Source organism: Lepidochelys olivacea (genome assembly GCF_965140295.1).
Source record: "Lepidochelys olivacea isolate rLepOli2 genome assembly, chromosome: 1".
Lineage (NCBI taxonomy): Eukaryota > Metazoa > Chordata > Testudines > Cheloniidae > Lepidochelys > Lepidochelys olivacea.
The window spans coordinates 320,839,655-320,852,816 of NC_140411.1; the positions used below are offsets into that span (position 1 = coordinate 320,839,655).

Below are 13,162 nucleotides of genomic sequence, written 5' to 3' on the forward strand. Positions count from 1 at the left end.
AAATTGTAGGAGGATCTTAAAGTAGAAGGGAGAGATAGCTAGCACTGTGTCTTAGCAATTACAAGAGAATGCAGCCAAATAAAGAGATAGGTCCTGAAGATTTTATAATAGCCCAGATGACATGATTGGTGAAAACTCAAGATCTCACCATTACAATCACCCTTCAGTGCTACATTTTTGCCTTGTGAGAAAATACATGCTCAGATGCCTGGGGCCTGAGATCTGTATTTGATTCTCATTCCCAGGCTCTCAGTCCAAAAAACTGGCACAGGCTGGGATTACTGTGGATGATATCAGGGCTGATGGGGAGGGAGTGTCTGGTGTTGCTTACCACTGACACGTCTAGCTGATTAGTGTGAAAGGTACAGAAAGGAGCCTCATTCAAGTAGAGGAGAGATGTGAAAAAAGGGAGAAATGATGCAAGAGTCTTGAGAGTGGAAGACAACGTGGGTGCGATCTCAGGATTCTTACAAGCACCACTCTGTGTACAGTAAATGATTCGAGAGGCTAGATTGTACCTTAAGGCACAGCCCTACTGTGAAGCTGAGGGAAAGACTGCTGCAGACTGAGTAGAAGCTCCTCAAGGCATTTGCGCTTGAGGTCCATGTTAAACTTACTTACTTACAGCATCCAGCATGAATTCTCCCCTCCTCATGCGGAGCCCGCTCTGCTCACCTTGTGGAGATGATAGGGCTGATGTTGGTGCAGCCCTCAAGCAGCCATTACACATACTGCTTATTCTGGCTTCTACATAGGTAGTTTGGAAGGCTCCTTGTACCTTCTCTCCTACCTTGTGCAACTGCCAGGGCCAGACACGATCTGACCCAAAGTGTTTTTCATATTATTACAGTATGTCCACTTATCTAACTACTATGCAAGTATAACAATATTACATAGCTCTTATATAGTGCTTTTCATCAGAATAGCTCAAGAAGCTTTACAAAGGGAGTTAAGCATCATTAGTGCCATTTTATGGCTCGTGAAACTGAGCCACAGGGAGACAATATATAATACCCTACAAAGTGACTGCATTCTTCATCGTTCATACACAAATGCCAAAAAGCAGAACAGTCACATCAATGGTTAACGTCAAATGTTTCCAAAATGATATTTCCATTTTAAGGTGAGCTTTTGCCAAAATAATATTAAACTGTCCCTCTCCTAAATGGCAACGTGAGGTAGATATTCCACCAATAAAACCCACTCTGATCCTGGGAACCTTCGTTCAAAAACTGGCACTTTGATGAGCCAGAACTCTGACATCTGGAACTTCCTGGGCTTCCTCCAGATGGGAAACAATAATCCCAATATTTTGCCAGAGGTCATCTTTCTCTAGGATGGGCCAGGTGTCTATGGCCAAAAACACAGACTGCAGCCGAGCAGTTCGCTATCCAAATTCAGAAAGACAGTATCCTGAAAATGATCGTAACATTCGTAGTGATGGCAATGTCATATTCACATATGGGATATACTGTTGTCTAGCAAGCCAAAAGCAGCACAAACAACATTTAAATGTGAAAAAATTAAGATGGCTCCTTTATGGATCATAAGTAAACATAATCCAGAAGCTGAAGCTTGAGATTGATATTCATGTCAACAAGAAGATAAATATATTTTGATTTAAAGCCTGGTATGTGGTTTGATCTGAAATCGGTGCCAAGATGCATCATAAGCTGTCAATTGCCATTTGCTGTGATAATTTGAGACATTTGTGTATTTAAATATAGGTATATTCCTATGCCACTCTGTAATTCTGAAAATTCTCCTGAAACCACTAAAGCTGGCTTATTTCCCAGACATCTCCTTGTTAGCAAATCCTCATCCGGAATTTATTTATATATATATATATAGTGGCAGAGCTCCAACCTTGTCTCATGCTTCCAGGCAGTTTATGCAAGCCTCAGAGGCTCACTCCAACCCTCCACGTAGCCCTTTTCTCTCTAGAGCCAGGGTTACAGTCTACTGAACCCTTTTCATCATAAGCCAGCAAGAAGGTTGGTGAGAGAACTCCCACAGTCTCTGTTTTTCCTGTGGGGTTATTCTAGAACAGTTCAGTCTCCTGTCCTGACAGGGGCCTGTCTTCCCCTCCCAGGAGGTGTTTCTGTAGTGGCAGGTTGGGAGGAACCCGGGCCCACCCTCTACTCCGGGTTCCGGCCCAGGGACCCCAATGGCAGCAGCTGTTGGCAGCCGACCTTTCACCGCCAGAGTTGCTACATTTCCCTGGGCTACTTCCCCACAGCTCTCCCGCTTCTCTCTCTTAATGCCTTCTTCACCCTTACCTTAGGGCTATCTTTCCAGTGGCTTAAGGGTGTCTTCATTACCCTGCCCTTCGGCCACACTTCCTCTCCTCTGGCTCCCTGGCTCTCTTTGGCCTGACTGGAGTGAGCCCTTTTATAGTATCAGAGGGGCCTTAATTAGAGTCAGGTGTTCACGTTAACTTAACAGCCTCACCTGACGCTTTGCAGGTTGATTGGAGTCAGGTGTTCTCATTAGCCTAACGGCTTCAACTGACTCTTTGCAGGCTAACTGGAGTCATGTGTTCACCCTAGCTTGGAGCAGCTCCTGCTCTGGTCAGTCAGGGAACAGAAAACTGCTTATCCAGTGGCCAGTATATCTGCCTTCTACTACTCTGCTGTACCTCCGCATGGACTACATGGATCCTGGTCCAGGATCTCTTGGAGCTTGGGTGTAGGGATGGTCTGTCGTTCACCCTCCTGTCCCTGGATCAGGAGAAGGCATTCGACAAGGTGGACCACTGTTAATTCCTGGGCACTCTGCGAGCCTTAGGCTTCCGACCCCAGTTTGTGGGCTTTCTCAAGGTGCTGTACGCCTCCGCAGAGTGTCTGGTCAGGCTCAACAGGACCTTGACTGAGTCGGTCAGCTTCGGGTGGGGAGTACGGCAGGGGTGCCCCCTCTTAGGCCAGCTGTACGCTCTGGCGATTGAGCCCTTCTTCTGTCCCCTCCGCTGGAGGTTGACGGGGTTGGTGCTGCGAAAACCGGAACTGCGGCTGGTCCTATCGGTGTATGCCACTAACGTGCTCCTCGTGGTCCAGGATCCGGGCGACTTGGCGTGGGTGAAGGCTTGTCAGGCAGTCTACTCGGCAGCCTCCTCCACCTGGGTCAAGTGGGTCAAGAGCTCTGGCCTGGTGGTCTGGGACGGGTGGCAGGTGAGCTCCCTCCCACCCGCACTTCAGACCATCCGGTAGAGCCCGGCTCCGCTGCTCTATCTGGGCGTTCACCTTTCTGCCACGCATCCATCTCTGCCGGAAAACTGGCATGGTTTAGAGGGCAGGGTGACAGAGCGGCTCTGGAAATGGACAGGACTACTCCGGTGTCTCTCCCTTTGAGGGAGGGCACTGGTGCTCAATCAATTAGCCCTGTCCATGCTCTGGTACTGGCTCAACACCCCAGTCCTGGCCCCGGGCTTCCTGGCCAAACCTCCAGGTGGCAATTCTGGAGTTTTTTTGGCCAGGAGTGCACTGGGTCTCTGCAGGGGTCCCTGCCTCGTGGACCCAACTGCTCCCCCCACCCCTTCACTGTTAGCTGGCTGCACGACTTGCAGCCGGTTAGTTTCCAGACTGTGCCAAGGAAACATCTATACACGCTCGTGCTCCATACCCTTCACTTCATCACCCACACGTCCCGCCCCGACATGAAGTGGCAGGACCTCTTGCAGCCTCTGGAGGGTGAGGAGCCCCGATGGGCCAGCCTATATTCCATCCTGGTCCCAAGGCCCACCAGGGACATCAGCTGGCGGCTTCTTCAGGGAAGCATGAGCACGGGCATGTACTTGGCGCAGTTCACTCCGCTCCCGGACATCTGCCCCTTTTGCGGCATGAGGGAGACCTTGGCGCACGTGTACCTGGAGTGCGCCAGGTTGCAGACCCTATTCCGGCTCCTCCTAGATATTTTATTATGGTTTTGGTTGCACGTTTCCCCTCACCTGTTCATCTATGCACTCCCTATCCGTGGCCCCACAAAGTTGTGGGACCTCCTTGTCAAACTCCTCCTAGCCCTGGCCAAAATGGCCATCTACAAAACCAGGGAGAGGAGGTTGGCTGACGGGGTTTCCTGCAACTGTGGAGCCTATTTCCATTTCTCGGTCCGTTCACGCATCCAGGCAGAGTTCCTCTGGGCGGCATCCGCTGGCTCCCTGGATGCCTTTGAGGAGCAGTGGGAGCCGTCCGGGGTTCTCTGCTCAGTGTCCCCATCAGGTTCCCTTCATTTAGCCCTGTGAGCTCCCGTTCCTGTTATCTCATTAGTTGTCCCCCAAACTTATTTGGAATCCTGGACTTGTGGATCCTCCCCTTAGACTGGGGGGAGGTCCTTTAGTAGTGCTGGGACAGAAGCCTGCTCACCTCCTGGATACCAACAGGACTACTCTACTGTACCCAACTGGCCTGGGTCTATCACAATATACACACAGAGACACACAGAGTATCATAAAATGTAAAGGTAGAAAAAGGGCCAGGGCCTCCCGTGTTTATGAGTTTGGGGAAAATGTACTGTTATCTCAAATTATATTCCCAACTAAGCTCTTAAGAACAATATTACAGAGATAACTGCAATTAAATGTCCTTTGAGTCTTTTGTCATTTTGAAATGAAGTTATCCATTTGTTGATTGAAGTTTCCACTACTTAATGTATTTTTCTGTGTCATAACCTACGATTATTCATCTGTGTAAAGTACAGGTCTCGCTCTCACAATTAACTACGTACTGGACATTGGCTAACTGGTCTAGTGAAGGGTGTCCAAATATAGGCAGAAGGCCAAATCAGGCCCACTGAGTCTTAAAATAAAGACTGAGTCTTAAAAGAAATAGTTTCTCAAAGTTGACCAAGAGTAAATTTATTGCTGGTGTCCTGTGCTTGGGGGTCAAAAAGGTTTGAATTTCTGGAGTAGAATAAATCCTTGGTGGGTGAGCAATAAATGAACACAGATTCAAGATTATTTTTATCTAGATTATGCACATAGTTCCTTTTATTACATTGAACAAAGTGGAATAAAACAGTAGCAATGTGTACACAAAAGGAGGCGTCAACAGGACTTCAGCAAAACATAGCTCTGCATTTAAGGTCTCAGGCCTACCTATTTCCCTGTGTGCTCCTTCCAAGATTCTGTTCCCATTTGCTCTATTATGTTCTAACCCCACACCAAACATAATAAATGGTCTTTTGAAAGAATGTGTGTTTGAACTGCCACTCAGAATTCAACAACCTCAGAACGAACAGTTGCCAAAGTGTCTGAAGTTTCCTGGCATCCAGAAAAAGGTAGCCTAAGGGCTTTTCTCCACTAGCCAGGGGATCGATGTGTGGCGCTCGGTTCACAGGGTTGATTTAGTGGGTCTAGTGAAGACGAGCTCAATCGACCGCTGATCACTCTCCTGTCGACTCCAGTACTCCACTGGAACGAGAAGCATAAGATAACTTGATGGGACAGTTTCTCCCATCGACCCTGCGCGATTTAGACACCACAATAAATAGATTTAAGATACGTTGACTCCAGCTACATAATTAACGGAGCTGGAGTTGCGTAACTTAGGTCGACCTAGCTCCATAGTGTAGACTTGCCCTAAGTCTCACTGACTTTCAGTGAGATTTAAGCTACTAAAGGCAACATCCACAAAGGGGTCTTAGGCTCAGTACTGCAGCACCTTCCTTTTGGTCCAGTGAAATCCCTCAGCTTCATATTTGGAGTCTAGGGTCCCTATACAGTCCATGGGGGGAGTTAGGTACCCAGGCTCCCTATATAATCCTGGGGAAAGTTAGACATGTGAGAATGGGATTCACAGAAGCCAGCAAGCTGAGTGGGGACCCACCTAAGCTAGTGAGAGTGAATGAGAGAACAACTCTATAGCCCAGTGGTTAAAGTGCTCTGCTAGGTTGTGGGAGAGGCAGATTCAAATCTCAGCTCCAAAAAATATTTAAGTATGTCATACAAAGTAGGAAAGCTTCAAAAGGAAAAATTGAGAAAGCCCCAACCCAGACTACCCCACAGCCCAATAGTTAGGGCACTAAGATGGTAGACCTGGGTTCAAGTCCTTGCTTTAGGGATTTGAACCTGGGTCTCCATAGTCTGGGTGAATGCTCCAACCACCTGGCTCTAAGAAATAAGGGAACCATCACAATCATTATATTGTGTGGGTCCTGATCTGGTAGATGTGGTTTTGGGTGTTCTCAAAGCACATTTACTGGGTTGGACCTCACAGGCAAGACAGGCAGGGGAACGCCTCCTTTGTGAACTCCCACTGGGGCTTAGGCATGAGTCAGGTGCAAAGCAGCTCAGTGGTGTCAGGACTCAGACAGCTTTGCACATGTCCACCAGCAGAAACTCAGGGGACTTCACTGGCAGAAACGAAGGTGCCTGAGGATTTTAGGCTCCTACCAGGTTAGGCAGCAGCTGGACATGGGTTCTGATCATCTAAATTGTGGACACAGGCACCTAAGATGGCAGTTAGGTGTCTATGTCACTTTTGAAAATGGAACTGAAGCACTTGAGGCACATAGGGCCTTTTGAAAATTGTTCCCATAATGGAGTAATTACTGTGTAAATATTACTCAGGTGCATTACAGGGCAGGTCTGCTCTGAAAGTGATGGTAAGGATGAAATCACCCGTGTTTTGTCTCAAAGAGCTCCATATAAAAGGCTACTTTTTCCAGAGCTGGAAGTTGGACAATCATCCTTTTATTTGTGACCTGACCTAATCTGATATGGAATTAGCAAGACACAATAAACACAGAACCCTACAATGCCATTTTTACAGAAGCTTTTCATAGCAAAACCACACTAAGCACTGAGGGCTGAGTGTACTCCTTAGGCTAGATTGAGCCCTGGTTTTACATGGCCCAGAATAAGGCCTGCTTCTCTGGTGTGGCACTGGAAGCCTCCATCACATCACAGCTCCACTGAGAAACCAGGGGAACAAAGCAGACAGGTGATGTGGGAGAAAGAGGATGGAACCTATCAAAAACATCTCCAATAAGTACTGTAAATACTCATAAGAGGTCATTCATTCACTGATTAACAGCCAGTACAATTCCATGTTATTGCTGAGCTAGAGTCATGATATTTGGTTCATTCATGTAATATGAGTAATTAAATAAAGAAATATGAGTTTTCCATTAGAGGTCACCAAAAAGGCATCAGTCATTCTCATCAGATTACAGCACCCAAAATGCCCTTGCATGCTTATTTGGGGTAACAACGTGTAAAAGTTACATTAATTGTTTCCTCTGAGCTGGTTGTATTGGGAATTAAGCCTTTGGTTTGGAGAAAAGAAGATCATCTGAAGTCATTGGGGTAGACATTTTCAAAATTGACTGCTGATTTTGGGTAGCTCAACGTGAGACTCTGGAACTGGAGCCGAGGAACTGGCCCATTATGTGTCTAAGATAGTAAGGTAGCCTTTCTACCAGTTTTACAGAATTTTACGGTTCTATGAAATTACTTCATTCCATTTTTACCATACATATAACAACAAACAGTGTCAACAGAAGGGCACGTTTATGAACAAAAGGTCAATGTTAAAAGCTGCATTTTAGTGATCACAAGCACTTCTTTTCATTTAAAATAATGAAATTAAGTGACATCGCATTTAAAAACTGGAGCTCTCTGAAGGCAAGCAAGTTCACTGCAGGTGCCAATGCTGATAGTCGGTTCTGCTGAAACTGTTATAATTTCATGTGCTATCTGCCAGAAAATATAGCGCAGATTATCCTCTAGGAAAATATAGTATCTCTATTAATTGCAGGTTAAAATACTTCACATAACTTCTTCAGATTTAAGATAAAAAAACTTTTATTTTGTTTTTGTAATTTTTCGTCCAAGTAGTGGCCTCACGTAAATTTTAATAGGTGTGTGTCATAAATATAAAGGGAAGGGTAAACCCCTTTGAAATCCCTCCTGGCCAGGGGAAAGCTCCTCTCACCTGTAAAGGGTTAAGAAGCTAAAGGTAACCTCGCTGGCACCTGACCAAAATGAACAATGAGGAGACAAGATACTTTCAAAAGCTGGGAGGAGGGAGAAAAACAAAGGGTCTGTGTGTCTGTCTATATGCTGGTCTTTACCGGGGATAGACCAGGAATGGAGTCTTAGAACTTTTAGTAAGTAGTCTAGCTAGATATGTGTTAGATTATGATTTCTTTAAATGGCTGAGAAAAGAATTGTGCTGAATAGAATAACTATTTCTGTCTGTGTATCTTTTTTGTAACTTAAGGTTTTGCGTAGAGGGGTTCTCTATGTTTTTGAATCTAACTACCCTGTAAGATATCTACCATCCTGATTTTACAGGGGGGGATTTCTTCATTTCTATTTACTTCTATTTTTATTAAAAGTCTTCTTGTAAGAAACTGAATGCTTTTTCATTGTTCTCAGATCCAAGGGTTTGGGTCTGTGGTCACCTATGCAAATTGGTGAGGCTTTTTATCCAACATTTCCCAGGAAAGGGGGGGTGCAAGTGTTGGGAGGATTGTTCATTGTTCTTAAGATCCAAGGGTCTGGGTCTGTAGTCACCTAGGCAATTTGGTGAGGCTTTTTACCAAACCTTGTCCAGGAAGTGGGGTGCAAGGTTTTGGGAAGTATTTTGGGGGGAAGGACGCGTCCAAACAGCTCTTCCCCAGTAACCAGTATTAGTTTGGTGGTGGTAGCGGCCAGTCCAAGGACAATGGGTGGAATATTTTGTACCTTGGGGAAGTTTTGACCTAAGCTGGTAAAGATAAGCTTAGGAGGTTTTTCATGCAGGTCCCCACATCTGTACCCTAGAGTTCAGAGTGGGGGAGGAACCTTGACAGTGTGTTTACAAGCTCCTGAAATGTAAGGTTTAAAAAAAAAGACTGGAACAACGTTAGCCAACTGCTACCAGAAATTTCCTGGGGTTACAAGAAATTCTTGCCTTATTCCAGGAGCTCAGGTTCAGTTTTACAGAAACAAAGAAAGATTATTAAAAAATCAAAAACCATATTTGAAGCATGTATGTAAGTAACTTGATGAAAGAATTAATGAATTCTGCCAATACAGAGTATCTTGTAGGTTGATAACCTGGGCTTTATTTTTTGAAAAATATACTATATAATATTTTCAGGGGTTCTGCCCTCTTACTTTGTGTTTTTAATTTTTTTAACTTACCCGCTTGAAGTGTTTATTGCATATATTGAACTCAAAAAATGACTGATACCAAGAGTGATATTTCACAAGTATAATAATTAATTCCACAATATAGTCCAACTGAATAATCCGATATGACACATGTTTTAAGTTTCAGTGGAACATACAGGACAGCAGAAGGTAAAAGGCACAGTAGGTTACCTCCATACCCTGAGGACTGCAGCGGGTAAGAGAGAGATATCAGTGGTTTGAGCATTGGCCTGCTAAACCCAGGGTTATGAGTTCAATCCTTGAGGGGGCCATTTAGGGATCTGGGGCAAAAATTGGGGATTGGTCCTGCTTTGAGCAGGGGGTTGGACTAGATGACCTCCTGAGGTCCCTTCCAACCCTGATATTCTATGAATGCACCCATGACCCACTAATGCACATCTTTGAGCAGTTTTATTGCTGGTATAATAATAGATTTTTTTCTGATTTAAGAACACTATATTTTTGTGGGCTTTAGTGAATATTCCCTGCATTTATGAAAAATAATTAAGTTATGAATACATGAGAAAGAATTGGTAAGAAAGGAGCTAGTAACCCTTTTTACAGAAATTTTGTTCTGACTTTTAAACTAATTTAATTTTGAAATCACCACCGACTAACATTTATTTTCCTTTTTCTGCGTAGGACTGGACCATTTACTTGGCACATGTGGCTTTCAACATGGTTTTCACAGTAGTGCTGCTTCAAAATGGCTATATTGAGTCCAGGTTGTATGTGCCCCGGAATAAGGCCTTCTCACATGTATGTGGCCCTGAAAGAGTTTCTCATATCGCAGCTCCAGGTATGGGGAGCAGCTCTGCATACAGTATCACTCCCACAAAAAATAAATGGGGAGAGATGGAGCCATAGTTCTGCTTGCTCCTCTCTCCCTGCATTAACCAAGAAGTCAGTTCACTGTGCACAAGGAGGCAAGTGTGCTTTGCCCTGTAAAAAGCTGTAAAAAGCACATTACTCCCTCCGCCTATTGCACCAGAGGGGCATTGGAGTGTTGTTTGTGGCACAATGCCTCCTAGGGCTCCTGCTGGAGTTGTGCAGCTAACATTGAGGGCTACGTCTCATCTAGGGCACATTCCAGCCCCAGATTACCACTTTTTATTGAAAGCTAATTTGGGAGTCCAACCAGCCTGGCAATCTAGTGACAGAGAATGTAAGGCTTTCACACACTAGGCTGGCAGTGGATGGGAGGGCTGTGCAGAAATGTCCAACTCAGCCTCATTCTTTAATCCTGGTGAAATCAATGGGAACTAAGTACCTGCTTAAAGTTATGCATATGCTAAAGTACTGTCCTGAATGGGGATGGTGAATGGGAAGATCAGGTGATATCTTAGGGAGAAGGGAGAAAAGGGCAACTGATGATACTCTACAGTCCACCTCTGAGGACACAAAGAGTTGCCAACTCAGGGAGGAGCAGTGCAAGACTCCAGCCAATGCTTGTATATTCTTCCTTGGGCTGAGGTCTTTAAAGTGGCAAGAAGAGAAAGATCAGATCTTAAAAACACTCTTCCCCTCTTCCCTAATGCAGGAGATGTCAGATGACTCAGATCTTTCAGTTTTGTTTCCTTTTGGAAAAAGTGGAATTTCAAACAATTCAGACATGGGCAAGGAGCTATCAAGTGTAGCAGCATGACCACCAATTTCACTGTGGCTTTCAAAAGCACTTCATCCACAGCACCGCTGTTTTTTAACTTTCTTGCTGTATTAAAAAAAATCCCAAATCTGGTGGCATTTCATTTTCCTCATGTATCTTATTTAATTAAAGAAGAAAGTTAAAAGCATCCGAGCTGCAGGTTTCAATTTTTGGTGAGAGCTGTGGTTATGCTGATGGCAGAGACGATAGGGAAGACCCAGAAATTATTAATTAATTATTGTTATTTTTAAAACCAACTAGACAGAGTCCAGTGGTTTAGTGGTAAATGCTCTGCGCTGCCATGTGGGAGGCAGGTTCATTTTCTGCTCTAAACCTCTCATTCACAAGTAAGGCTGGATTTGACAGGATTTCCCAGGGGTAAGGAGATGTTTGGCATTGGCCAGTACAAACCCTTGAAGCCAATTAAGGAGCATGCTGATTGGTTCTCAAGGGAACCCCTGGTCCTCCTCAGACAGATGGATGGTGATTGCCACATGCTGTCTCAAAGGGAAGTGGAATAAATCAGGGGGGAAACAATGGCAGATTTTTTAGTGTTTCATAAAAGATATAAAGGTCTTTCAGTGAGGGGATAAAACCCCCACTAGAAACTTTAGGATACATCCTGTAGCCTGTTGAATATTAGTTGTATTTTAAAACTGCATCATTAACGATTATTACAAGTAATAGTAACATTGTTTAATGCTGATTATTAGGTAATAATGCAGGCTAATGCAGGGAAAATGACATAACTCCCTTCTCCTAATCACAACAGCCACAATAGCTTAATATGAATCTATACTCTGCCTAAACCAGCCCTATTTCTGCTATGACTGCAGTGCCCAACTGTTCATATCTTTGGGCTAATAGGAAAACCATCCCAGATGATCGCAATGATTGTGACAGCACAAAGGGAGAGGAGCAATATTTCTGATAGCTGGGACCCAAACCACATAGTTTACAAAACAATACTATACCAGCAGAAGCAAATGAGAAGCCAGGAAAATATCCGGAGAACACTGGTTCACAATACAGTGACAACTGCAATTTTACACTTGCTGTAGCTTCTAAGGCCCTGATCCTGCAATGCGTAGTGTGTGGGTAGATTGCTGTGCCTATGTAGGGCCGCCACTGACTTCAAAGGGGCTCTGTGCCGCAGAACAGTCCACCTACATGCTACACATTGTAGGATTGGGGCCTAAGTGATCTTCAGTAATTTCCACTGACATGCAATTTGGAGTTCACAAAAGAATAGTCTGGACTCTGCAGTGGGCTGGGCTGATGTCTGCTTCAGGAAAATACAGCTATAGCTGTCAACCAAGCATACCAGATAAAGGTGCTTCTGGGCAGGAAACTAACTGAAAATTCAGGAGTGGGGGAGGGGATTGAGAAGTGTCCCTCCCCTCAAATTGTGAAACTCATTGATAAAAGACAAGTAGAGACTAAAATTGCCACATCTTCTAGGTATGCAGTGTTGTTGTAGCAGTGTCGGTCCCAGGATAGTAGAGAGACAAGTTGGGTGAGGTAATATCTTTTATTAAACCAACTTCCCTTGGTAAGAAGGTTTCACAGTAACAGCCGTGTTAGTCTGTATTCGCAAAAAGAAAAGGAGTACTTGTGGCACCTTAGAGACTAACCAATTTATTAGAGCATAAGCTTTCGTGAGCTACAGCACTGTAGCTCACGAAAGCTTATGCTCTAATAAATTGGTTAGTCTCTAAGGTGCCACAAGTACTCCTTTTCTTGGTAAGAAGGTAAGCTTTCAAGTTACAGAGAATTCTTCATGCCTGGGAAAGGTACTCCAAGTGTCACAGCTAAATACAAGATCAAACAGATTAGTAAGCACATATTCTAAATGGCCACTTCACCTTGAATGGTCCCTTAGAATATGTGCTAACTACTTATGCTAAACTATCTGTTTGATCTTGTATTTAGCTGTGACACTCTGAGTACCTTTACCAGACCTGAGGAAGAGATGTATGTATCCTGAAAGCTTGTCTCTCTCACCAATAGAAGCTGGTCCAAAAGATATTACCTCCCACCCCAGAAACACGTTTTGCCTGGATTGAGCTTCAATCTCATGTTTTCCCTTATCTCAGACAAGCATCATTGCCAATGGCACTAATTCTCACTCTTGCTCAGCAGCGAGGGTAAGGACAGAATAGATACAAAGACTTAATGACCCTCTTGCTCCTAGTAACAGTGTCACCAGAACTTTGAAGCACTTTGGAGGGACAATATTGGGGAAGTCTGCAGTGCAGCTGCCTATGATGTACTTATTCTGTAGCTAAACAGAGGATTTCAGGCTCCAAGGCAGTCTGACACCTTTCACAAATAAGTAAGTCACTTTAAAAAAAATTCCGTAATACAATTGAACTGTATATTAC

The 13,162-nt window shown here is 44.4% G+C and overlaps 1 protein-coding gene across 10 annotated transcripts in view; it reads right to left on the reverse strand.

Annotated features, from left to right (window-relative positions):
* Positions 1 to 13,162, reverse strand: part of TAFA5 (TAFA chemokine like family member 5) — a gene marked incomplete at its 3' end in the record, with an annotated part of 615,005 nt that overhangs the window by 18,578 nt on the left and 583,265 nt on the right. Inside the window, exon 4 of one of the 10 annotated variants that reach the window (XM_084612554.1) lies at positions 4,967 to 5,404. The exons of 8 other annotated variants lie outside the window; for them this stretch is intronic. In XM_084612554.1, coding sequence (XP_084468680.1) covers positions 5,294 to 5,404 — 111 coding nt within the window. Of the gene's footprint in view, positions 1 to 4,966; positions 5,405 to 13,162 lie in introns of those variants that run through there. One more of the 10 variants, XR_014709327.1, reaches the window with a different exon arrangement.